The sequence below is a fragment of the Sus scrofa genome, chromosome 8, assembly GCF_054392235.1.
Source record: "Sus scrofa isolate SSC_HxYL_T2T_F1_AM1 chromosome 8, Sscrofa_HxYL_maternal_Yorkshire_Landrace_v2.0, whole genome shotgun sequence".
NCBI classification, from domain to species: Eukaryota; Metazoa; Chordata; class Mammalia; order Artiodactyla; family Suidae; genus Sus; species Sus scrofa.
In genome coordinates, this window is record NC_139390.1 from 138,132,671 (window position 1) to 138,160,482 (window position 27,812).

The window sequence follows — 27,812 nt, forward strand, 5'->3', positions numbered from 1 at the left end:
AGTCAGTTTTGTTAAATTTTACTTTTTAAAATATTTACTGGATCCCACAATTTTTATTTGTACTGTTTTCATTAATGTTTACTTCTAAATATTTTTCTAATATTCATTACATTTGTCTTTGATGTCTGAGTTTAGAAGTATTTTTTTAAATTATCGAATATATATATATTTTTTGATCTATTTGACTCCACTTCATAGGAATGTATTGAGACTTGTTTTATGGCCTCTTATGTTAAAATGTGTTATTTGCGTATTCTTGAAAAGCCTGAGTAATGTGATGCTTAATCTTCTTTCTATATATTGCTGTTTTTTTCTTTGGCTGTTTGACCTGTCAATAGCAATAAGTGTGTTGGCATTCCATATTGTGATTAGTTTTTAGTGCATTTGTGGGTGTTGAGGTTTTCTGTTTTACATTTATGCTCATTCAAAAGAATTGAACGTTTTTATTTTTTTATTTTTTGCTTTTTATTTTATTTTAATTATTATTTTTAGGGCCACACCCACAGCGTATGGAGGCTCCCAGGCTAGAGGTCAAATTGGAGCCACAGCTGCCAGCCTATGCCACAGCCACAGCGACACCAGATGTGAGCCTGAGCTGTGTCTGCAATCCAGCACCACAGTGCTGGATCCTTAACCCACTGAGTGAGGCCAAGGATGGGACCCGCAACCTCATGTTTCCTAGTCGGACTGACTTACACAATGCAAGGATGGAACTCCCGAACATTTTATTGTAAGTGTTTCAGATGTGTATTTGATTCTGTTCCTAGGGACTATCCTGGAAGGGAGCTTCCACTGGTTAGTTCTGAAGAGTTTGTGAGGCCCTTTCAGACCTGCCTCAGACCTTTTGTTCTCCCTTGCTGTTGGAGAAGGCAGAGACGTCTTCCAGTTTCAGTGCGTTTCTGGGGCTGGTCCTCCAAAATCCTCGGTGAGTGCCTTGAGCTCTCGCGGTTCACGTGCTGGGAACATCCCCTGCTCAGTTATTAACATCCCTCAAGTCTTACTACCTGCGCAAATCGTGGGGTGCCCAAAACACGTGGTTTGATTAGGATGCTGTACATAAGTTTTTACATTTTGTCATCCTACTTGGCCTGGCTGGTTTATATTTTTGGATGGGAGATGTTTAAGTGGTCAGAAATTTTATTATTACCCGCACTATTGTTCAATAACCTTTTTTGGGTTTTTTTTTGTTTTTTGTCTTTTGTCCTTTTAGGGCCGCACCTGCAGCATATGGAGGTGCCCAGGCTAGGGGTCAAATTGGAGCTAGAGCTGCCGGCCTAAGCTAGAGCTAGAGTGATGCTAGATCCAAGCCATGTCTGCAACATACACCACAGCTCACGGCAACACCAGATCCTTAACCCACTGAGTGAGGCCAGGGATCGAACCCACAACTTCATGGTTCCTCGTCAGATTTGTTTCTGCTGTGCCATGATGGAAATTCCAAGAACCTTTTTTTTTTTTTTTTAAAGTCTTTTTGTATTTCCCCTCCACCCCCTTCTATTCTTTTACTGATTAACTGCTGAATTTTCATTGCGTATTTAACAATCTAACCAAGGAGTTCCCATTGTGGCTCAGCAGTAACAAACCTGACTAGTATCCATGAGGACCTGGGGTCGATCCCTGGCCTTGTTCAGTGGGTTGGAGATCTGGTGTTGCTGTAATCTGTGGTGTTGGTCGCAGACCTGGCTTTGATACAGCATGGCTGTGGCTCTGGTGTAGGCTGGCCAACTACAACTCCGATTCAACCCCTCGCCTGGAAACTTCCATATGCTGCCAGTACAGCCCTAGAAAGACAACAAATAAATAAATAAAATTAATCAAGGAGTTCCTGTGTGGCTCAGTGGGTTAAGTATCTGCTGTTGTCATTGCAGTGGCTCTGGTCTCTGCTGTGGCACGGGTTCAATCCCTGGCAACTTTCTGCATGCTGCAGGTGTGGCCAAAAAATTAAAAGATGTTAATCAGTATGTTAAATGCTTTTCTGAATAATGAGGACCTTAGGACACTAAAATTCATCTCCTTTCTTCAAACTTTTGTTAAGTATTTAGTTATTTCCCAATCCACATTTAAATATTATTAAATATATTTGGGCTTATTTTGTTTATCTCAGACATTCCTTCTGAAGTAATTTTTTTTCCCTACAGAATGTATTTTTAGGGAGGGGGAGGGAGTGGGGTGGGTTGGGTGCTTGGGGTTAATAGATGCAGACTATTGCCTTTGGAATGGATTAGCAATGAGATCCTGCTGTGTAGCCCTGGAAACTATGTCTGGTCACTTATGATGGAGCATAATAATGTGAGAAAATAGAATGTATACATGTATGTGTAACTGGGTCACCATGCTGTACAGTAGAAAATTGACAGAACACTGTAAACCATTACATGATAGAAAAAAAAGAATGTATTTTTAGAAGTTACTTTAGGGAAGTTCTGTTCAGTTGGTTCCTCTGAAAATGTCCTTATTTTATCGTCAATTTTTAAAAGTATTTTTCATTTTTTTAGCTTTATTGAAGCATAATTAACAAAATTATATTTACTTAAAGTATACAATATGGTGACCTGACATACACATTTCTGAAATGATCACAGCTTAATTAGCTCATTAATCTGTCACATCACAGTTACCTTTCTTTGTGTGTGTGGTGAGAACAGGTAAGGTTTACTCTCAGCAAATACACAGCACTTAGGGTTATTCCTAATAGTTTTACTAGATACAGTCGTAGTTAGTTTTCTCTCAATATTTTGAGAGGGTTTTTTAAATTATGTTTTTCATTTCAGAAGTTTTACTCTCTTTTAGATACGCATGGATTCTTATTTCTTAATTCTTTGTATCTTTTTCTGTGGGCAGTTTGATACATATTTAATTCTATATTCTATATACTGGGCTAATAAATCCAGTATCTGAGAAGTCTTTGGGGGGGGGGGTCTAAATCTGTTTATTGTCTCTGAATTTTTCCGTATGGTGCCATTCTTTCCTGTTTGGTTTTATTTTGTAAACACCTTCTTAATTGAACCTATGGAAATCCAGAGGTTCCAAGTCGGGCATGTTCTGAGCAGTTTTGCCTTTGCTTCTCTAAGCCAGGAACTGTCCCTGGGACGTTTTGGCTCTCTTCTTGGCTTCTGGCCTAATTCGAGGTGCTCAGATTTGACTCCTCCCGTTCCTGTGGTTCAGCGCTTGGTCTCCCAATCCCAGCACCAGTGTTGGCATTGTCCTCTGAGCAACTGACTTTTCTGTTTACCTAACCACTCCTGCTCATCTTCCAGCTAATATGCCTGCCTTGGAGTTTTCTCTCTTTTCTGAGAATCCAGTAAAGTATTTAAAATTGTAATTCTCTAAGAACTAACAGTAATGGGGGCATCCTTCAGAATATGGAGCTTTTCATAAACTTCCCAGGCAGTGCGTTGCCACTCCCAGTCTAGAGCACCCTCAGAAGTGCAGGGTTTTATCTCAGTTGATACTCACTCTTACCTTTCTTTCTTTTATCTAATACTCGACCCCTTTGTTAAAACTTCTTTCTTGACTGTCTCAGTAGACTTAACAGAAAGAGCTTTTCAGTCCCATGTATTTGTCATGCCAGAAGTTTTTTTTCTTAAACCGAGTTTATAATTTATAAAATGTAGGGTTCCTTAGCATAGCTGTGTCTATCACTTTGTGCCTCTAGCATCAGTTATTTTATATGTCCGTCCATAGCACATTAGTGTTATAAATCTTTTCATAAAGGACTCCAAAGTACTGATGTAGATTTAGAAAGTAATTGCATTCTGCCTAAAACTTTGCAACCCTTCTTAAAAAAAAAAAAAAAAAAAAAAAAAAAAAAAAAAAAAAAGTTTCTCTTTTGGCCTTTAGCCAAAAGTAATAAAACTCTTACCTGACCATAAATTCCTGATTTCTCTCTATTCGTCTGCAAACAATTATCTTTTTTCCTGCCTGGAGACCAGAGCTCAAGACTAAATGACACAGTGGCTATGTGTACTGCGTTGTGCTCTAGTTTTCCTCCTTATCCTTGTTTAATTTCTTAATATCTACTCCACTGCAATACCAAATCAGTGTCCTTTTTTGGGAGTCAGGTTGATTGAAGTATAGTTTATATAATAAAAATACGGGGTTACAATCCATAATTTAGTAAAGGTATAGAATTGTGCCAGCTCAGCACAATCCAGATGTAGTGATTTTCATCATGCTCCTGAAATTTTCACGAGACTTTCTTGCCGTCAGTCTCCACGCCTCCCCTCCTTTCCTTCCTGCGTCTTGCTCCAGGCACCCATTGATGTGGTCTCTGTCCATAAATTTTTCTTTTCTGCTTTTATCATATAAGTGAAACCAAACTCTGTAGAGTCTTTTGCACGTGGGTGTTTCACTGAGCATGATATTTTTGAGGTTCATTTCATCCATACTGTAGCATTTTTGCTGCTGAATGGTAGTCCATGTTATGCGTCTATACCACATTTTGTTTATCCGTTCACCAGCTGATCATCTGAATTGTCCCTATTTGGGGGGCTGTTATGCACAATGTTACCATGAATGTCTATAAACATGTCTTAATGTGAATACGTTTCCATTTATCTTGAGCAGGTTTATACAGGTGCAGTCACTGGGTCTTTTAAATACTCTCATCGACAGGGGCTATTTTATGTTCTGTTCCTATCAGTGCAGTTTGTTTCTGCTTTCTCTGCATCTTCTCCAACACTTTATGTTCTCTTTCTTTGGGTGTAAAGGGGTATCTCATTGTGGTTAAGTCAATTTTTTAAAAAACACTTTTTTTTTCTTGAAAGGAATGGCTGCTCTCTAGTGGTGCATTCTGCACATTACACTTAGGAAAGGGGCACTAATAAGACGCCTAAAGCTAAAACATCTTAAAATTTAAAAATGTGTTTCATGTTGTGCCTGCATTGTTTAGCATACTGTGTGCAGTTTGAGACTCAGGTTCAAAATGTTTTCCTAATTACCCCTATTAATCTGCAGAATCTGGCTGGTTAGCTGTGGCTTTAACTTAATCCCTGGAGGTACATTAGAGTCAAACCAAGCTTTTGTGCTTCAGATCTCATCCACTTTATGTACTCACGTCTTTTGGTATAAAAGTTTACACCTGTGGAGTGGCTAATGCCTATGGAGAATGAGGAAAAAAGGCCAGAGACGGTTTTGTTAGCTTAAACCTACCGCATCCTTCCAAACCAGAACCAGAGGAGTAAGTACTTCTTACTTGTGGAATGAACATAAATTCCTTTTAATAAATTGCACACAAATGGAATGTCTGGTGGCTTCTTGGTATTTTCAGGTAACACTTTGTAAATATGCCTGCAGAGAGTTGTAAAATTTTAGGAGAATGGGTCTCGATGCCCCTGGGCCTCTGCTGAAGTCAGAGCACTATTCACATGAAAATAGTGAAGAAATTGGGTCAGGGAAGGAACTGGCCAGGGACTGACTTAAGGAAATGTCCATTTGCTAAGCGAACAGAGACAGGACTTTAGGAGATAGAGTAGTAGAACTAAACATTTAATGGTTTTATGTAAGACCTTAGAAAGTTTTGCTTTAATGCAACAGGTTATCTCATTTTCTAGAAAGGAGGAAAATGTACATATATGAAATTTCCCTAACGTCTCATGCCTTAGCACGATGCACCGTGTTCTCCTGACAGGTCTGTAAAATCATGCATGTATGTATGTGTGTACATACACGTCCACACAAATGCCTGAATATAAAATAGTAGGAAGCATGATGGGCGAACCTGCTTGTGTTTGATTTACTACTTCAGTCAAGTGAAGGCAAGAGGAGAGGCCAGCCCATCTTTCTGTGAGTGGCATTTTGGTGCACAGGAATTCTGCTTCGTAGTAAATGGAACTGTGTGATCAACTGGGGCAGACGAAGGGGTATAATGTTTAGGATAGGAGATACAATCGTTCCTTCAACCTTAAGGTAAGCACTGTATATAAAAAAATTGAAATATTTGGGGCTTAAAATAATTTTTAAACATGCATCAGAACTTGAGCTCGCTTTGGCAGCACATGTCCTAGAATGTGTATCAGAATTTTAAAATACTGCCATCATGAAGATTGCTTTTTAAAGGATTAATATGTGGGGATTTTGATTGCCCGGATGCTGTCATCATTGCCAAGACAAAACAACCTAGGTATTTTATTATTTCACAAGGACAAATGTTTACCCTCTGCCTTTGAGTCTCGGAACCACATCTGGTGATCCCTGTGACCAGAGTTGTTTAACTCTTCCCAGAAAACCGTCGGAGAGTAAGGAGTATGTATGTAGGCTTGCCCATCTAGCTCTGCAAACAATTTTAAAGACGATGTTATAGATGGATTCTGTTGGCAACAGCTGTGCAAAACCCCACCCCCATGATTTTGAAGGACAGTGGTCTCTTTGGTAAGTTCTGTGTATCTGTTTAAATTTTAACTCGCATTTAATGGGGAAATATGTAATTACTAACGTTTTCACCACGTAGACTTTAGGATACATATTTCAACTCCTTCCTTTTTTGTTACAGGTGAGGAAATATACCAGACATTCAGGTAACTTAACAAGATAAAGGATGTTGGTTGTCATTCTAGATGCTGTGTGGTGAAAATTATTGTCCAGCGGGGGCCCAAGACATTCACCCCTCAAAGTCATCAGTTTCTGAGTGAAAGTTTTATTTGGTTCCCTTTCCTCTCAAACCTGGAGGTCCCAGGGGAATTCATGCTATTGTCTGTTTTAGGTATCATTTCGTATTTGCTGGGAATTTAACCTTTAAGAGTTACTTTACACTGTTCATGTAAAGTTTAAAAATTGTTTTGTGCTAATTTCCTTAAAGGGCTTATCACATGAGGAGTTCCCTTGTGGCACAGCAGGTTAAGTATCCAGTGTTGTCACTGCCGTGGCTTGGGTTGCCGCTGTGGCATGGGCTTGATCCCTGGCCTGGAAAGTTCCACATACCACAAATGCAACCAAATTGTTTTGTTTTTTTTGTCTTTTTGCCTTTTTCTAGGGCCGCACCGTGGCATATGGAGGTTCCCAGGCTAGGGGTCGAATCGGAGCTGTAGCTGCCAGCCTATGCCAGGGCCACAGCAACGCAGGATCCGAGCCGCGTCTGCGACCTACACCACAGCTCACGGCAACGCTGGAACCTTGACCCACTGAGCAAGGGCAGGGATCGAACCCACAACCTCATGGTTCCTAGTCGGATTCGTTAACCACTGCGCCACGACAGGAACTCCAAAAAAAGATTTATCACATCAAATGTTCCTTTTTTTTTTTTTTTTTTTTTTTTTTTTGTCTTTGCTATTTCTTTGGGCTGCTCCCGCAGCATATGGAGGTTCCCAGGCTAGGGGTCGAATCGGAGCTGTAGCTGCCAGCCTATGCCAGAGCCACAGCAACGCAGGATCCGAGCCGCGTCTGCAACCTACACCACAGCTCACGGCAACGCTGGATCGTCAACCCACTGAGCAAGGGCAGGGACTGAACCCGCAATCTCATGGTTCCTAGTCGGATTCGTTAACCACTGCGCCACGACGGGAACTCCAAATGTTACTACTTTTATTAAGTTTTTCTTAAATAGGTCATGTCTGCAAAGAGTATACAAATAAGAAAAACACTTTTCTCAGTGATCCCTAGTGGCTGGTCTCGTACTGGTAGATGGAGAGTCTGTAGGGCAACATGCTAAGCAACCTCAGCAAAGGACCCTGCATCACCATTGTGCGACTTCAGTCACATTTTAGACTTGATCTCCATGGGCCATGGGGAAACCTGTGGCAAAGTTCATTTTGTACATCCAGTGGGTTTCAAAACTTCGCCAATATTTTACAGCTTCCCATTTATCCAGGACAAATGCCATTGGCTTGGACCGAGAAATAAGTTTTAAAGATTAACAGAGCTTGAAATCTTGAGGGATCCAGACTGTGAGGTGAACAGAGTTTCAGTGACTTGGGGACTAATGATGGCCTCTGATGTTGGAAAAGTTGGGAAATGCTGGAAACAGCTCCTGATGTTTTCTGAGGTGCAGTGGCACCAACGCGGGGAAGGGTTGTGCAGTATATTAGAGAAAATCAACACTCGACTTCAAGTTACCTGTCTCACACCACAGCTCAGAAATGGACCTGCTGCTTTTACTCTAACAGCTGGGGAGCAAACGCTGCTCCCTCCATACAGGGCTGTGATAACCACAGAGCAAACAGGAGACCCTGCTCGATATCCAGTGCAGTCTCTGGTCACCACAACCCCCGTTACACTGCCTATCAAGGCAATAATGGCCAGCACCACTGAGGAAAGAGAAGGCAGGCATCATACTAAAACTAGCCCTTGCACCAAAATTAAATCACCACAGGCTACACAGGGATATGCCCACATAAAAGCTCTCCAAGATAACATATATTTCTCTTACTCTGTGAGTTTTAGGAGAAAGTAACATGAAGAGGCAAAGAACCACTCCTAATTAAAAGATCAAGAGAATTTCCCTCAAAGAACAATGAAACGGTCCTCTTCAGTCTAATAAACCCCAAGTTCAAAGAGGAGGTAATAAGATACCGAAGGAATTAAGAAAATGGTATTGGTAGAAATGCTGATTGCTATAATAAGGAACTAGAAACTAAAGAAGAACCAGGAAAAATTGAAAAACTCATTTTGCAATGATGAAAGCTCAGTTAAAGGCAACAAATAGCAAATTGAATAAAGCAGAAGAACAAATCAATGATCTGGAAGATAGAAGGGAAATCGCCAATCAAAATGGCAGAAAGACCAAATTTTATATATATATATATATATATATATATATATATATATATATATATATCTCCAAATAGATATATATCCAAATAGATGAGACCTATGGGATAGTATAAAGTGATTGTGCATAATAGGGATCTTAGAAGAAGAGAGAAAAGGGGGTCAAAAAAGTGAAGAAATTATGACTGAAAACTTCCCAAATCTGAAAAGAGGGAAACATAACCAGGTTCACAAAGCACAGAGGGTCCCAAACAAGATGAACCCAGACTGACACCAAGACATGTAATTCAAACAGCAAAAGTTAAAAGTTTTCTAAAGGAACCAAGAGAAAAAGAGTTTACTAGGTTACTCTACCCAGCAAGATTATCATTTGGAATAGGGAGATAGAATTTCTCAAGCAAAAACTAAAAGTCCACAATATCATACCTATCCTAAAAAATACTGCAAGATCTTATCTAAGTAGAAAAGAAGCAAGAATCTATAGGAAAGAGAAAATCACTGTTGAAAAATAAATCATTTAAGCCAGTACAAAGATGCTTTTTTTTAAATCAAAAAGGTTTTATGAAAGCAATGATAACCAGCATGAGCAACAAAAGGATAAATGTGCAGATGTAAAAGAAGACATCACGGAGTTCCTACAGGGCCCAATGGGTGAAGAATTCCACTGAAGCAGCTTGGGTCTCTGAGGAGGTAGGGGTTTGATCCCCAGCCCCACACAGTGGTTTAAAGGCTCTGGAGTAGCCGCAGCTGCAACTTGGATACAGTTCCTGGCCCAGGAACTTCTATGTGCTACTGGTGTGGCCATTAAAAAAAAAAAAATCAAAATAATTATGTAGGGGAAGAGACTAAGAAAATAATTTTTTAAAAGGATATTCGAGCCTATATGACTATAGGTCTAAAGTAGATATAGGTAATCTGAAAAACAGGGCAACCACATATTAAAAACACGATTGACTCACAAAAACAAAAAGAACACAAGCATTAAAAAGGGGGGGGGGCTCCCATTGTGGCTGAGCAGAAATAAATCTGCTAGTATCCATGAGGATGCAGGTTTGATACCTGGCCTTGTTCAGTGGGTTAAATATCTGGCATTGTGGTGAGCTTAAAGATGCAGCTTGGATCTGGTGTTGCTGTGGTGTAGAACAGCAGCTACAGCTCTTATTCAACTCCTAGCCTGGGAGCCTCCACATGCCACAGTTGTGGCCCTAAAAAGACCCAAAAAAAAAAAAAAATCCACAAAAGGAAGAATTAAAAAGAAAACAAGAATGTAAAATCAACTGGTAAACAAGGTTTAAAATGGCAATAAACACTTATCAATAACCTTAAATGTCAATGGATTAAAATGCTTCAATCAAAAGACACAGGGTGGCATATTGGATGAAAAAAAAAAGCTGGAGTTTCCATTGTGGCTCAGCAGGTTAAGAACCCAACGTAGTGTAAGTAAGGATGCAGATTCAATCCCCAACCTTTCTCTATGGGTTAAGGTTCTGGCGTTACCTCAAGGTGCAGCATAAGTTGCAGATGTGGCTCGGATCTGGTGCTGCTGTGATGTAGGCTGGCAGCTACAGCTCTAATTCAGCCCCTCACCTCGGAACTTCCATATGCCACAGGTGCAGTGATAAAAAACAAAAAAACAGAAGCCTACAACATGCTGCCTAGTTAGGGCAAAGGACACACATAGATTGAAAGAGTGGAAAAAAGATATTTCATGAAAACAAATGGCAAGAGAGCAGGCATAGCAATACTCTTATCAGATAAAATAGATTTTAAAACAAAGACCATAAAGAAAGGACATAAAGATAAACAAGAACACTATATAATGAATCAATACAAGAGGATATTACAGTCATCAACATGCACCCAACACCAACCCAACCCAACATAGGAGTACCCAAATACATAAATACTAGCAGAAATAAAGGGGAAAGATGACAGGAATACAATAGTAGGCGACTTTGACACCCTACTCCATCAATGGACAGATCTTCTAGACAGAAAAATCAGTAATGCAACAGTAATCTTAAGCAATATAATAGAACAATTACTTAATTTGTATTTTCTAGACATTAAATCCAAAATGCCAAGAACATAGTTTTTTTTTTTGTTTTTTTTTTTTTTAAGTGCACACGGAACATTCTCTAACCTTCCCTGGTGGCCTAGTGGTTAGGATTTGGTGCTCTTAAGTACACATGGAACATTCTCTAGGATTGGCCACATATTAGGACACAAAATAAGCCTCAGTAAATTTAAGAGGATATAAATTATTCTAAGCATCTTTTCTGACCACCTCAGTGTGGAACTAGAAATCAACCACAGAAAAGGAAATGGGGGGAGGGTGACAAAAAAATTTACATGGAGATGAAAAAACATGCTACTAAAAATAAAACAGATCAATGATTAAATACAAAAGGTAATGTAGGGAGTTCCCATTGTGGCTCAGTGGGTTAGGAGACCGACTAGTATCCATGAATTTGTGGGTTCAATCCCAAGCATCACCAAGCGAGTTAAAGGATCTGGTGTTGCAGTGAGCTGCAGTGTAGGTTGCAGACACAGCTTGGATCCTGCATTTCTGTGACTGTGGTGTAGACTGGCAGCTGTGGTTCTGATTCAAACTCTAGCCCAGGAACTTCCATATGCTGCAGGCATGGCCGTAAATAAAAAAAAAATTTTTTAAAGGAAATTTAAATATCTTGAGACACATGACAATGAAAACAGTAATACAAAATTTATAGGATGCACTAAAAGTGGTTTTTAGAGGGAAGGTCATAGAAATACAGGCCTTCCTCAAGAAACAAGAAAAAAAAAATCCAAAACAGCCTAACCTTCCACCTAAAAGAATTAGAAAAAGAACAAACACCACCTACAGTCAGAAGAAGGAGCTAATAAAGATCAGAAAGGAAATAAGAGATTTCTTTAAAAAAAAAAAAAAAGAAATCAATAAAACCAAGAGCTGGTCCTTTGAAATGGTAAAAAAATTAACAGACCTCTCCCCAGACTCACTAAGAAGAGGAGAGAAAGAAATAAGAAGTGAAAAAGTAAAAAAAATGTCAATGGATACTGCAGAAATACAAAGATCCATAAGAGATACTATGAACAATTATATATCAACAAATTCAACATCTTAGAAGAAATGGACAAGTTTCTAGAAACATACAGCCCACCAAAACTGAATCGAGAAGGAATATATAATTTCAACAGAGTGATCAGTAGAAGTGAAATAGAATATGTAATTAAACAAAAAACAAAACTTCTTGCAAACGAAAGTCCAGGACCAGAAGTCTTCACTGGGGAGTTCTATCAAACATATAAAGAACTTATACTTCTTAAACTCTTCCAAAGACTGAAGAAGAGGGAACACTTCCAAAGACATTCTATGAAGCTACAATCACCTTGAAAATAAACCAAAGACACCTCCAAAAAAAAAAAAAAAATTGCAGGCCAATGTCTTTGATAACTATATATGCAGGAATTCTCAACAAAATATTAGCAAACTGAATTCAACAACACATGAAAAGGATTATACACCACAACTAAGTTGGATTCATCCAAGGGTCACAAGGATGATTCAGCATACACAGGTCAATCAATGTGATACCTCATATCAACAAAAGAAAAAATATACAATCATCTAAATAGATGTAAAAAAAGCATTTCATAAAATTCAACATCCATTCATGATAAAAACTTACCAAAGTGGGTATAGGAGGAACATGTATCAAAATAAAAACTGTTTATTACAAACCCACAACCAACATAATACTCAACAGTGAGAAGCTGAAAGCCTTCCTGCTAAAATCTGGAATAAGACAGGATGCCTACTCTCACCATTTCTGTTCAACATAGTATTGGAAGTCCTAGCCACAGCAATTAAACAAGAGAAACAAAATGTGTTCACATCAGTAGGGAAGAGGTAAATTTTTCATTAGATGCAGATGACATGATACTATATATAGAAAATCATAAAGACTCCACACAAAAATACTGGAACTGATAAACTAATTCAGTAAGGTTGTAAGATACAAGGGTAATTTACAGAAATTGGCTACATTTCTTTTTCTTTTTCTTTTTTTTTTTTTGCTATACCTGTGGCACACACGTTTCCATGCCAAGGATCAAACCTGAATCACAGTAGTGACAACACCAGATCTTTAACTGCTAGGCCTGGAAATCAAGGAACACACCTTGGTTGCATTTCTTTTTTCTTTTTTCTTTTTTTTTTTTTTGTCTTTTGAGGGCCATACCCACGGCATAGAGAGGTTCCCAGGGTGGGGCTCCAATCAGGGCTGTTGCCGCCAGCCTATGCCACAGCAACACCAGATCTGAGCCGTGTCTGGGACCTATACCACATCTCACAGCAATGCCAGATCCTTAACCCACTGAGTGAGGCCAAGGATCGAACCAGCAACCTTATGGTTCCTAGTCGGATTCGTTTCCACTGTACCACGATGGGAAGTTCTGCATTTCTTTATACTAACAATGAAATCTCATAAAGTTAAAAAAAAATCCCTTAATGACATAAAAACAAAAACAAAACCCACTTAGGAAGAAACCTGACCAACCGGGTGAAAGACATATTCTGAGAACTGCAAAACGTTAATAAAGGGAACTGAAGTTGATTTAAAGAAATGGAAAGATATCCCATGCTCTTGAATTGGAAGAATTAATATTGTTAAAATGGCCATACTACCCAAAGCAATCTACAGATTTAATGCAATCCCTATCAAATTACCCATGACATTTTCCACAGAACTAGAACAAATAATCCTAAAACTCATATGGAACCATAAAAGACCCAGAATTGCTAAAGCAACCCTAAGTAAAAAGAATAAAACAGGAGGCATAACCCTCCCAGACTTCAGTCAATACCTCAAAGCTACGATAATCAAAACATCATGATAGTGACACAAAAACAGACATATGGATCAACGGAGCAGAACAGAAAGCCCAGAATAAACACACACCCCTACAGTCAATTGATTCTCAACAAAGGAGGCAAGAATATACAATAGAGAAAAGACAATCTCTTCAGCAAGTGGTGTTGGGAAGGCTGGACAACTGCATGCAAGTCAAAGTTAGAACACTCATATCCTACGCAAAAATGAACTCAGAATGGTTTAAAGACTTAAGTATAAGAAATAACACCATAAAAGTCCTAGTAAAGAACATAGGCAAAACAATTCTCTGACATAAATCATAGCAATGTTTTCTTTCTCTTTTTTAAGATTTATTACAGCTGATTTAAAATGTTCTGTCAATTTCTGCTGTACAGCAAAGTGACCCAGTCATTCACATACGTATATATATATTCTTCTTCTTATCCTCTATCATGTTGCGTCACAAGTGACTAGATATATTTCCCTGTGCTGTACAGCAGGGTCTCATTGCTTATCCACTCCAAATGCAATAGTTCACATCTACTAACAGACTCCCAGTCCATCCCACTCCCTCCTCTCCATTGCAACCACAAGTCTGTTCTCCACGTCCACAAGTTTCTTTCTTTCCTCTACATAAGTTCATTTGTGCCATCTATTAGATTCCACATATAAGTGATACCGTAAGGTATTTGTTTTTCTCTTTGTGGCTTCATTTAGTATTAGAGTCTCTAGTTGCATCCATGTTGCTGCAAATGGCATTAGTTTGTTCTTTTTGATGGCTGAGAAGTTGTCCATTGTGTATATGTACCACATCTTCTTAATGCATTTATTTCTTAATGGACATTTAGGTTGATTCCATGTCTTGGCCATTGTGAATAGTGCTGAAATGAAATAGGGGTGCCTGTATCTTTTTTAATGAGCGTTCTGTCTGGATATATGCCCAGGAGTGGGATTGCTGGGTCATATGGTAGTTCTATGTTTAGTTTTCTGAGGTACCTCTTTACTGTTTTCCATAGTAGTTGTGCCAATTTACATTCCCACTAACAGTGAAGGAGGCCCTTTTCTCCATTTATTTGACTTGTTAATGATTGTCATTCTGACCAGTGTGAAGTGGTGCCTCAACATAGAAATGTTTTAGTTCAATCTCCCGAGGCAATGGAAACAAAAGCAAAAATAAACAAAGGGGACCTAATCAAACTTACAAGCTTTTGCACAGAAAAGAAAACCATAAAACAAAAAGACAACCTGTACACTGTGAGAAAATATTTGCAAATGATGCAACCCACAAGGGCTACATTTCCAAAATATACAGACAGCTCGTTCAACTCTATAGCAACTATGACAATAAAAACAACAAAAATCCAATTAAAAAATAGGCAGAAGACCTAAATAGACATTTCTCAAAAGAAGATATGCAGATGGCCAATAGGCATATGAGACTATGTGCAACATTGCTAATTATTAGAGAAATATAAGTAAAAAACACGAGGTAGCACCTCATACCATTCCAATGGCCATCACAAAAAGCTCACAAACAATACATGCTGAAGCGGGCGTGGAGCAAAGGAAACCCTCCTATACTGATGGCGGAAATGTAAATTGGTAGAGTCACTATGGAGACTCCTCAATATGGAGTTGCCATGTGATCCAGCAATCCCACTCCTGGGCACATATCCAGAAAAAAACGTAATTTGAAAAGATACAGGCACCCCCATGTTCCCAGCAGCACTGTTTAGCCAAGACATGGACGCAACCTAAATGTCCATCAACTGAGGAATGAATAAAGAAGATGCGGTACATATAAGCAATGAACTACTACTCAGCCATTAAGAAGAATGAAATAGGAGTTCCCTTGTGGCACAGCAGGTTAAGGATCTGGCATTGTCACTGCAGCAGGCCAGGTTACTGCTATAACACAGGTTTGACCCTGGCCCAGATATTTGCACATGCTGTGGGCACAGGCCCACCCCCAAAAGAAATAATGTCATTTGCAGCAACATAGATGCAACTAGAGATTATCATCCTAAATGAAGTCTGTCAGAAGAGACAAATACCATATGATATCACTTATATGGAAAATCTAAAATATGACAAATGAATTTATCTATGACACAGAAAAAGGCTCAGCGATCGTGAACAGACTTGTAGTTGCCAGGAAGGAGGAAGGTAGGGAAGGGTGGGTTGGGAATTGAGGACTAGCAGCTGTAAACTATTACGTATAGAATGCAGCAAGGTCCTACTGTGTAGCGCAGGGAACTGTATTCAGTAGCCTATAATAAATCATAAAAGAAAAAACGTGTAGGTGTGCAGAAAGAGAGAAGGAAGGAGATAGAGCAAATGTAATGGTGGTTTACTCTGGGGAGGAATGGATGAGGCAGACATGCTCTTTTTGCTCTACATGCTTTTGCGTCACTTTAAAAAACGTGTCTATTTGTAAATGATTTTGGAAACAGTTCTTAACGAATTCCAAAGTAATACTTCCATAGCGCAGGCTTGGGGACCCCTGCAAAACCACTCTACCAGAGCCCTTGCTCCCTTGAGATGCTTGGAAAGTCTTCACTTGCAATCTTATGTCTGAGTCCTACCTGCAGGAGGAGTTTCTTCAAAGACAGGGCAAAGATAGGAAGGCAGGGAGTTGAATCGTCAAAGCCAGTTTCTTAAAGCCCATATGCCGTTGAGGACAATTTGTCCTCCAGTAATAGTGTGTGTATATGTAAAAGTGTATGCGTGCGCGGGTTAGATGATACCTCACAGGAATATTTAGCAGTGGAGAGATGCAAACCCATCATTATTTCTGCCTCCAACCCATGAAGGAAGGTAAATGAGACACCAGGACCGGGCCCTCGTCATAGAAAAGGGTGATATAAAGCATTCATCCCGAGCAGGCACATGGTCTTTTAAAGCTAAAATAGAATTACCTGTTTAGAAAGTATTTCAAGACCTGCCCTCCAGTCTGTTCAGAGGGCAAGGTCTTTATTATCAGAGCCTTGCTGTCTCACTACCGTCTTGGCTTTCAGCTGAGGGCGGTCTGGGGAGAAACCACAAGCACTGAAAGAATCCTGTTCTAGGACAAAACAGGGCGGACAGGTATAGTTATCTAATCACAACCGACAGCAGATAAACCTCTGATTATATTCTGGTAAAGACCCGCTGGGATTCAAAACTGGTTGGAATGGACTGGAGGGTTCTGAACACGACCTAGGTGTCCGAATTAAAAGTGGCCTGGTGAGTTCCTGCTGCGGCACAGTGGTAAAGGATCTGGTGGTGTCTTTAAGGCGGCTCGGATTCAATCCCTGGCTCACGAACGTCCATATGCCACAGATGCGGCCAAAAACTCAAAGTGCCCTGGCTTGTGACAATCTACACTCCCTACCAACCTGGCAAATAGTAAACAGATTTAAATAACTCAATTTAAAGAGCTCAGGCTCCAAAGATGCCTAAATACTTATGAAAAGACAGAAGGCAACCCAGAGAAGGGTTTGCGCCTTACCTCAGAGTTGCAGCCAGTCATCAGCAGTCGTAAAATTGCCTCCCAATGTCTGGGAAACAGTCCTTCTGATACTGAAAACAAGCTGCAAAGGCATTGGTACAATCTGCCTACTTTAAACAAACCGTTTAAAAGTGCCGTTAAAAAACTGAAAGGTAAAAGATACTCTTGAGAGAAATACTTACAGCATAAGAGCTTCATGTGCTGGATATGTAAATCACAAGGAAAAAGACGAATCGTCTGGAGGGATGCGCCGCCTCCCCTTCCTTCATTAGCAGAGACTTCCTAACGGTGAACCCATTCTATGTGATTTAAGTGAAACCCATCCCCGTATCTACTCAGGCTAGAGTATCGGTCCTGTAACCGATGCTCGGCAAGTGGCAACTTCGTGAGTGTGTGACAAACATCCTCAGTACCGTAGGAATGAAGACATCTGAAGACATCATCTCCCACCTATCAGACTGGGTGATTTTCTTTTTCCTTTTCCAATTTCCCAAACATAATACCCGCGGTTGGTAAAGAACTGGATTTAACTCATGCTAAAACACTAAGGGCGTTCCCCTGTGACTCAGTGGGTTACGAACCGGACTAGTATCCTTGGATGCAGATTCGATCCCTGGCCTCGCTCAGTGGGTTAAGAATCCAGTGTTGCCATGAGCTGTGGTGTAGGTTGCAGACCTGGCTCGGATCCTGAGTTGCTGTGACTATGGCGTAGGCCGGCAAGTGTAGCTCCAATTTGACCCCTAGCCTTCGAACTTCCCTGTACCGAAGGTGCAGCCCTAAAAAGATAAATAAAACCACTATGTGAAACATGGTTGGAACAGGACAAAGCCGATATTTATGAGTTTTGACGATCATAACCCTAACCAAAGACTTCAGCTGGCATCACTAACAGGATTTTAGGTGCCTCCTGATGTGATGCAATATGAAATACACAGCAACCACCGGTGAAAAATTCTTGCCAAGTATAATCAAGCCTCTAAACCTAACCCAGCTTACAGGAAATCTATACAGGAGATACAGAAGTGAATTAAAGGACACTTAGGAAAACACAAATCCCAAGATGTAAGACATTAAAATGTCTTTTTGTTTTGGGTTAATAAGGATATAACAACCAAATATAATGCCTGAAATATAACGACTGAGTCCTGACTCAAAAAAATAAGCTCTAGGGAGTTCCTGTTGTGGCCCAGCAGGTTAAGGACCCAACATTGTCTCTGTGAGGATGTGGGTTCAATCCCTGGCCTTGCTCAGTGGGTTACAGATCCAGTGTTGTCACAAGCTGCAGTATAGGTCACAGATGTGGCTCAGAGCCAGTGTTGCCGTGGCTGTGGCTTAGGCTGCAACTGCAGCTCCGATTCAACCCCTGGCCTGGGAGCATCCAAATGCTGCAGGTATAGCAGTAAAAAGAAGAAACAAAAAAATCTGTAAGAGCTTTGGGGGACAATTATAGATATTTACATATGAACTGATTATTAGATGTTGAGAAATTTTCTTAGCTGGGAGTTCCCGTCGTTGCACAGCATAAATGAATCTGACTAGGAACCATGAGGTTGAGGGTTCGATCCCTGGCCTTGCTCAGTGGGTTAAGGATCCAGCGTTGCATGAGCTGTGGTGTAGGTCGCAGATGTGGCTCAGATCCCACGTTGCTGTGGCTGCGGTGTAGGCTGGCAGCTGTAGCTCTGATTAGACCTCCACATGCTGAGGGTGCAGCCTCAAAATGCAAAAAAGAAAAAAAAATTTTCTTAGCTAATACATCAGTATCATGGTTATTCTGGAAAATGTCCTGTGAAATGCATACTTAATTTTTAGGGGTGTTACATAATTTAGCATAAATATGCATTTATATAAAGGAAATATGGTTAAATATTGTTGAATCTGCCCAACTTGTTTGCTTCAGGGATGGCCATGGGAGCATTTCTTATCGCCAAACTAGAGATAATCTCCATGTCTAACAAGGGGATTGGTTGAATAAACTAGAACAGAAGTTCCTGTTGTGGCACAGTGGTTAACAAATCCGACTGGGAACCATGGGGTTGCGGGTTCGATCCCTGCCCTTGCTCAGTGGGTTAAGGATCCAGCATTGCCGTGAGCTTTGGCGTGGATCCCACGTTGCTGTGGCTCTGGTGAAGGCCAGTGGCTGCAGCTCCAATTGGAACCCTGGCCTGGGAACCTCCATATGCCGTGGGAGCGGCCCTAGAAAAGGCAAAAAGACAAAAAAAACAAAACCCCAAAAAACTAGAACATGCAGTAGAAAACTACTACTGAAAATTTGTAATAGATGTGACATGGAAAGATTTTGTGTGAAAAAAAAAAAAAAAAAAGCAAGCCCAGGAGAGGTTTTATAACCTATGTTTTAAGTTCAACTGAAATCTCTTCCCTGTAGCTTAATCAGGACTAAAACAGCCCCTTTCCCATACTGGCCACACCGAATGCTTACCAGTTATTGCTGGCTTATCAGCTCTACCAGAAGCTTGCCAAGGATGGGAACCTGTTTGCTCATCAGGACCAATATAAGTAGAGGTAAACCGAACTTCAGGAAGAACAAAAAAATCAGAGGAAGAAGTTGGTAGCAAGGTCTTTATCATTGTTCAGAGACTGGAGGAGCAGCTGTGGGGATATTAGGGTACAGTGAGGGGAAGAAGTTAACAAAAAGCCTCCAAGAGTTCCCCTGTGGGACAGTGGGTTAAGGACCTATAACTGTCACTGCAGTGGCTCATGTGGCTACTGTGGCTTGGCGTTTGATCTTGGTGCCACAGGCATGGCCAAAAAAGAAAAAAAAAAGCTTCCGGTCTGAGTGTTTATGGCAGAAGTGCTATGCTAAGCACTGCCTGTACACCATCTAATATGATGATCCTTGATATCTTTCTAGGCAGACACCAAATCAACCAATTTTGCGGGGGTGGGGGGGGGAGGCAACACAGGGAGTGCTGTTTGTGGCTCAGCAGAGATGAATCTGACTAGTATCCATGAAGACACAGGTTCGATCCCTGGCCTCTCTCAGTGGTTTACGGAGTCATAAGCTGTGATGTGTGCAGGTCGCAGAGGAGGCTCAGATGGGGTGTGGCTATGGCTGTGGTGTAAGCCAGTGGCTACAGCTCCCATTCAACCCTTAGCCCCTGGGGAGCCTCCATATGCTGCAGGTGCAGCCCTAAAAAGACAAAAAACCACCGGAGTGGTTAAGTAACTTGCCCATGGTCACACAGCAAACCCAAGAGCCAGGATTCAAACTTAGAAAGACAGATTTCTGCACCTGGAGTATTTTCTTTTGGAGTAGCAAAGGAAGGAGACATCAGATGGCCTTTATATTCCTTTCAATATCAACAGTCTACAAACCTGTCTACCCAGCAACCTGAAAGCAGCACATGTGGTCACTGTTGCAGCTGGCAGTTGATGTCAGGATAAGCAACGCTGGTGCTAATATCACTTTGGTTTCATCACAGCAACACCCATTCTACCAAAACATTTCAACAGCTTAAGAAAAGGCATGCATACCTCCTAGGGGAAGAGACAGAGGATTTATGGACAAAGTTACAAATAGGCAATGTCAGTGATTGTATTGTTTAGGTTAACAGGCTCGTTTGTCATTGAGATCTTGAAGATAAACTTAACAGAAGGATGATCTACACTCTGCCCACACTTTTCCCACTTCAACAATAAATATATATTGTGAATCAGGCAAATTATTCCGCTTGAGACGCTCCTTGGCAGTAAGTGGTAATTACAGAGAGCAATTTTAGGAATTACTTTATTCGGGCCAGTGAAAGCATGGATTCCACCCCAATGATTTCTCTAAATTTTTATTAATTTTTTTTTTTTTTTACAGCTCGATCCTCTTGTGAAAAGTAAAGAATTTGAAGACAAACAAGTCAATTACATGTTTTTTTTTTTTTTATAACAGCAATTAATCCTCATTACAGAGAACAACAAACAAAAGATCTGTGGCACATTTTCTTTGGAAAGATCTTTTGCAAATGTTTCTTCTAAAAAAAGAAAACAAACTATAATTCTCACAGATCATACATGTCTCTTTCAAAGGACTATACAAGGCAGCTAAATTTTATTCACAAAGCCCCAGGTGCAGTTCCATTGCTGAGTAAGTAAAACACGTGGAGTCCCCTCATCTGTGCGGCTCATCTTCCCACTGACGACATCACTGCTTCCCTAGCCTACGGACAAAGTCGCTGTGTGGACTAGATCGCTGGCACACGTTATTACACCATAAAGAAAAATTCATATTATTTTAGAGATAGACCAGTGATCTCCATGTATCAACTGGACAATTTAATCTTTTTTAAACAATTTTAATAATACCAAGATTTGACTTTCCTCTAAAGTTATAAGAAAGCAAAAAATATATAATATAATATAATATATAATGGTAATAAATAAAAAAAAGGCAACCCTGCTCAGGTATCATCCAAAAACATGATCACATTCAGAAGAAAAAAAAAAAAAAAAGATCTGGAACACACGTGTATAAACACACACACACACACACACACACAAACGAGAACAGTGTATACTTGATATCTGGGGGGGGGGTATGTGCAGTTAATTTTAACAATACATATTGATGGCCTGAACAAAAAGGCACAGACTGCCTTTTGTTGTTAAACTAAAGTTAATTAACACAAGTTAATACTGCCTGTATGACGCATCGCTTAAACATCTACTTTTAAGCAAAGCAAGTTATCGTCCTTGGGCAGCCCCTGCCCGGTCGGAGCAGCGCGGCTCCGCCAGCCTCCCCGTCAGTGGTCTTATTCCTTCGTCCTTCCAGTAATATCGAGGCTCTGGGGAGCTGGACGGTCCCCTCCTGCCCTCCTGTGTAGAGAGATACAGGCGCTTCTCTACCCATCCCCGCACCTGCCGACGGCCGGCACACCTTCCCCAGGACAATAGAAAAGTTACAACCACCTTCAGAAAGGTGGTAGGTGATGCTTGTCGACTCCTCATAAGTAAGAACTAAAGAACAGGGCAGTGGTCACAGTTCCTTCCCGTAGTTTTGGTGACGGACACACTGGATGGGGGATTTGAGGTTTCCGTGGTAAAAACACCACCTGCAATGTCTGGAGGAAGATCCCCAACACCTGCCACTCCACCTCCCACAAACCCAACGACGAGAGAAAAGAAAAGCGCAGGGAAAACCATTTACAGCCCCAACTCCCAAACAGAAGCCAACGAAAGCAGCGACCCACGAGAGCAAGAGGAAAGGGAGGAAGTACCGCTCTGATCCTGACACCCCCCCCCCACGGCCGCAAGGAGCAAACCTCTACCTGTGTGTTTCCAACAGAAAGCCAACTATTCCTGCAAGATTTAAATACTGCTATTCAGCGGTAACGTGTGACAGATGAAGTGGCAAAGGTTTTCGCAGATTTTGTGTAGTGTCTGGGAAAATCAATCCTCAAGAAAAAAATGTAGGATCTAAGGTGGCAGCTAGGGAACCAAGCCGTCTTTGATTCATTTGCCTCAACATGCACCAACACACCTCAAACTTCACGAGGCAGAAGAGGTGAAAGACCCACCTAACATCTCCTAAAGTCATGGCAAAATAAATAGATTATTCCAAAATTATGTTTGGTCTACAAAGGCACAATAAATATATCCAATTCGGCTAGCCTCTTATTCTCCGTGTGTGTCTGTGTGTGCGCGCGTGCGCAGACACACACACACACACACACACACACACACACACACACGTTTCCTCTCATTCATCAGAAATAAATAAGAGTTTTGTTCATTTTGCAGGGCACGATGGTTTCTGCTTCTAAAAGTTATTGAACAGTTTACTGAACAAGAATTACCTATCTTTTAAAAAGTAAGCTCCTGCTTCTACTATCATTAATATTTAAGGTACCAATTAGGACAAGTTTTCAGCCATAAAGGGATGGGTGTTTTGCTTCTGAACATCCTGACGTCAGGAATTAAAGGATGCAGAACAAGGGAGCTAAGTGTGGTCCAATCTGTGCAGGGAAACAGCTAAACATGTGGGTCAAAACATTGTAAAATGAAGGTCCTTTTGTTTTAAAAAACTCAGATGCTTTTCCCATTCAGTCTTGTGATTAAATCACAACCAGATAAGCCATTCTCCTAGTGTAGTTCTCGTGCTGATACTATGCCAGCTGGGCTCTCCCCCTCTTCTACCACGGCTAGCACATGGCCCATGGGCTCACATTCGTAGCCCTGTGTAACCTGGAGAATTTCAATAAGGTGTGTTTCATAGTTTATCAGGGCCCTTGGTCTGGCGAACATCGTACATTCAGTGACTCACATTTTAATTATCTCCAAGGACAGAAGCATTCAACATTTTCAAAAGAAAAACAGTGTTCTTCCATTTTCTACTAAAAGACAGACAGACAGACACACACACACACACCCCCCGAAGTGTAGTGCCAGAGGCAAGATTTTTATACTCATTTTCACGCAAGATGTGTTTCTTGTATTTGTCTCACTGTGAAGGGTGTACTATTAATGGTTGTCACAAGAACGCCACGTACTCAAAAGGCTTAATTTTATCACCTAGTCCCTTCAGTGACCTGCCTGCGTTCAAATCTTGCCTTTGGGAATTTAAGCATGCAGTGAAAAAAGTGCAAATGATTAAAAAATCCTTTTGATTTCTATATACAACTGTCACAGCAAAAAGACCTTGGGACCACGAAGGATTCATTGCCCACTGCCTCTGACATTCTTTTTAAAAAGAAGCCACTACGAATTCTTTTAGGTACAATGCATGTTGCAGTACGAATCAGAAACACTCCATGATCAAAAGAGTACAAATGGACCTCTGCGAATTCATTAGGTTTTCAAGGGACAAATAAAATGTTCATATAAAGGTCAGGGGAAAAAACACACATACACAAAGAATAAGGCCACTGAAAAAGCCAATCACCTTTTTTTTTTTAGAAACGGCTGAAAAATTGACTTGGAAATGTTGTCAGTCAAGGGGGCACTGTGGCTCCTGACAGGAGAGAGAGAGAAAGAGAGAGAGACACACACACACGGCACAGTCTGCATAGATCAGAACAGTCCTCAAAAACACACCCTCCCAAACTGGCAGGTGGCTTGTGCTGGCGAGTGATGGGGTGAAGGGGGTGGGAATGGCCCACGGGGGAAAGAGGCTCAAGAACCACATCAGCCTGGTTCCGGTGTCTTGGCTCTTGCATCTGAGAGCTGCACAAGCGATGCCGCAAGCGTACAACCTATGCCAATGAGCAGGCAATTACTGTTCATTTCACAAGTTGCTTTTTGAACAAGGAGTTTAAAGAGGACCATGGCTTTGCTTTAGAACATCAACAGCCAAAGAACAGGCTGGGCCACAGAAGACACAGCTTCACACCCACAGTGAAAAAGAAGCATCACTCCCAACTTTGACGCCTCTCTACTACACAGCTACCAAATTACCAAGGAAGCTCTTACATTCATCACATGGCCCTTCGACCTCTTCATTATAAATAAAGGTGGTACGCCCTTCTTCACGAATAAATAAATATGACAAGGTCAAACAGGCTTGGCAGGGAACAGCGCGGAGAGGGTGGAAGAGGCCGGAGGGAGAAAAAGCAATTGCTGCGCCAACGCTCACTCCTCGGGTGTGATACATGTGCAAATTCGACTTCTAAAAGGGACAAGGGTTGGCTTCTAAAAACACTGCACTCACAATAATGCTTCCAATAGTGACCCCCAAAGTTTCAATCAAAGAAATCTGTGCTTATGGATATGTGGAAATTCTAAGCTTTCCCTCCCTCCCACTTTAGGTCATTGAAAATAAACTTGGTTTAATGGCTAGCCTCTGGCCATAACAGCTTATGGGAAGGCCACAGTTCTTCCTCAATCTAATCAAATCTGAGACTGAGAACATTCTGGAGTGAAGGCATGCGGTGACAATTTTTTTTTTTTTTTTAAGTCTAATTAACCACCCCAAATCTCCATAGAGCCTCTCAGGGAGATAACCTCCCCTGGACAATCAAAGCCTCGTTTTGCTATAAATATAAAATAATTCGTAGCAGAAAAATATAGCCTCTCTAAGAAGTGGATTTTCTTTTGTTTGCAGACAAAACTCTGAGTTGGTAAGACAACATGAGTTACCACGTAACTGCAGACCCCAGATCAGCACCGCAAATTCCAGCTCTACTTTAAACAAAAACCAGCAAGCACTGTAACCGTCAGGTGACAGACAGACGGTGGATCTCTTCTGCCCCACGGTGCAAAGTCAAGAACGTATTCCACGGGCACGGCTTTAGCTGAAGCAGGGCGGGGGGACAGGGGTGACGGTGGCGCCCGGCCCTCTGCCACGCCGGGCAGCTCCATGGCCTCTCTCTCCACAGCCCGAGGCCTCCTCCAACCCAGCACCGGAGCAATCGGGGCCGGGGCGGCCGTCCAGTTCTCCAGGCGATTCGGGGTTGCCGTCAATCTTAGACATCGTGACAAGACCTGATGTGATCGAAGCCACCGTTCACTGGCAGAAAGTGGGGCAGAGTGGCGTCCTTCACGACTTACGCTTTAGAGATGACCACATTAGAATGCATTCAACAAGTTATTTTCCCGAAACGTTAAAAAAAAAAAAAAAAATCCACCAAAACCTACACCACGATTCACGGTTACAAAAATTTCTTTCTGGGAATGAACTCATGTGGCTACAGAGATGATGCGATTTGCTTTCAGAGTTGAAACTGCTCCTCTTCGTTTCACTCTCATCCTGCTGGTTAGAAAAAATGAAATGTTTCTAGACCACACACACACCCACTCAGGCTGCATTGCACGTCTGTCCTTCGGTCGGGAAAGGCAGGCTGTCTCTGAGGCCAGCCTCCCCCCTTCCGCCTCCGCGTAAGCACTGTGTCCAGCCAATGATTCCAGAGGTGTCGAGGGTTTCAGGGAACAAACGTCCTGGCCATCTCATGGTGCTTTTCTTCTTGAGTTTGGTGTCCTGGTGAGACAAATGTCTGGACTGTTTTGAGGCTTCCAATGTGCAAAAAAGTTCCCAAGACATCAAAGCAACCTGGGCCTCCACTAAGGGGTTTTGGTGACTTGTTTTAGCCGCTGAAAACCCTGTCTTGTATAATGCACCAGATCCATCAAACTGCTGTTGAGGGCCAGGGCACACACGCTTGTGCTGAGCTGAGCAAAAAATTCTGCAAACAAAGCAAAACCAAAACCCACATAAACACACTGGCACAAACACAAACATCAAAATTAAAACGTAAAAAGTCCAGGTTCCAGCAACAATATCCCCACACTATTCTGTACTTCATCTAGCACAGAAGAGAGAAAAACAACAACCCCACAATGAGCAATGGCTTGCTAAGTCACCATACCCCTCCACTAGCCTAAAAAAGTAGCAATTCGATTTGTTTTAGAGTTGATTCCATAATGCCTGGTACGGTGGCTGACCCTGGAAAATGCTCAATTTATACTTTTGGATCAACGGATGCATGAATGAAAAACAACCTAACATGTTAAAAAAAAAAAAAAAAGCACCATTCGTTTGCTAAGCAGAAAGAAAGGAAAGCTTTAAGAGACTGTGAGGAAATTAAGTGGCCACAGCCACGAATTCCCTCTAGGCAGGAAAGACCGGGTGTGTAAAGGCACTAGTCTGGTGTTTACACATAAGTGTTTACTTAGTGGTCACTGTGGCACTGACGCTGAAAGCATATGCTAGATCAGCTCCTAAACCCTCGTTTTCTCCACGGGCCTTCTTCTCAGACGAGAGTCAAGCATGTTGACTCCACCCTGTTTCCTGGCCTGCTGCTAATCACCCCTCTTAACCCCGACAGAAAATGAACAAGCAGCTCGGTCTTTGAGCTCTGCTCCTTCCCATCTCAAATGCCTCGGGCCTGGGGACAGCCAAGGACCTTCCTTCTTCACGTGCTAGCGCTTCAATTCAGGCTGAGATGAGGACACCAGAACCTCGACGGGCGAGGGGCTGATGCCACTGCTATTTTAATACTGCTAAGATCTAATGGCTGAAACCCAGCTCCTGGCCACAGGCTCCAGGAAGAACAACGACGAGGTGATGAGACGGCACCGGAGAAAGGCGAGACGAGGAAAGAGAGAGACACGTGCTTTTCTTCCAAAAGCTGAACAGAAAATCCGGTGTGTCCCCGCCCCCCCAGTAATAACCAACACAGAGCCGCTCGCTCACCTTTGTTCTTCTTGATGAGGACCTCAGCCTGTTCCCAAAGGTCAAAGGCGGTAAGGACGTGGGAAGTGATGCTGACATAGGAAGATGTCATGTTCTGGATGGTGACCGGGGTGCTGACAGCGGCGGGCATCCCGCCGCCGGCGCCCGACTGCGATCCGAGAGAGCCGGCTGGCGAAGGCGTCGGCGAGAGGGGGGACGGCGTGCCTGTGCTTCTGGGGGCGGAAGGAGAGAGAGCTGGCTCGGCCCCTGAACGCCCAGGTCACCGACCTCGGCTTCAGGCTGTGTTGGCCGAAGTGACAACCCCGGCCAAGACCACGGCCACAGGGTCAGAGAGGCACCTGCCGCCTCGCAGTTCCGGAAATGCATTTCCTAAGGCAATGGGGGAGGGGCCCTCCAACCGCAGAAACGGGGCGGAGGCAAGGGGTCCTTCAGGCGCCTTGGCCCGGAATCCCTGCCCTCCCCGCCTCCCTGAGGAGCGGGTCCTGATCGCCGGTCTCTGCCTCCTTTCACCCGCTCAATCAGCACCGCCGAGCGCCCGCTCCCCACCCTTCCCAGACCCTGGCCATCCATCACCGCTTCCTTTCCGCCACTGTTTAAAATCACATCTCATTGT

General features: G+C 41.9%; 1 protein-coding gene across 43 annotated transcripts in view; it reads right to left on the reverse strand.

Moving 5' to 3' along the window:
• Positions 1–20,848: 20,848 nt before the first annotated feature.
• AFF1 (ALF transcription elongation factor 1) overlaps positions 20,849–27,812 on the reverse strand; it is a 195,997-nt gene continuing 189,033 nt past the window's right edge. For 28 of the 43 annotated variants that reach the window (XM_084973567.1, XM_021101781.2, XM_021101782.2 and 25 more), the window contains 2 exons: positions 27,200–27,411; positions 20,849–26,189 (listed from right to left, as the gene is read on the reverse strand). In XM_084973567.1, coding sequence (XP_084829693.1) covers positions 26,068–26,189; positions 27,200–27,411 — 334 coding nt within the window. In that variant the 3' untranslated portion in view covers positions 20,849–26,067. The remainder of the gene's footprint in view (positions 26,190–27,199; positions 27,412–27,812) is intronic. The other 15 variants (XM_084973570.1, XM_084973568.1, XM_084973569.1 and 12 more) reach the window with 1 other exon arrangement.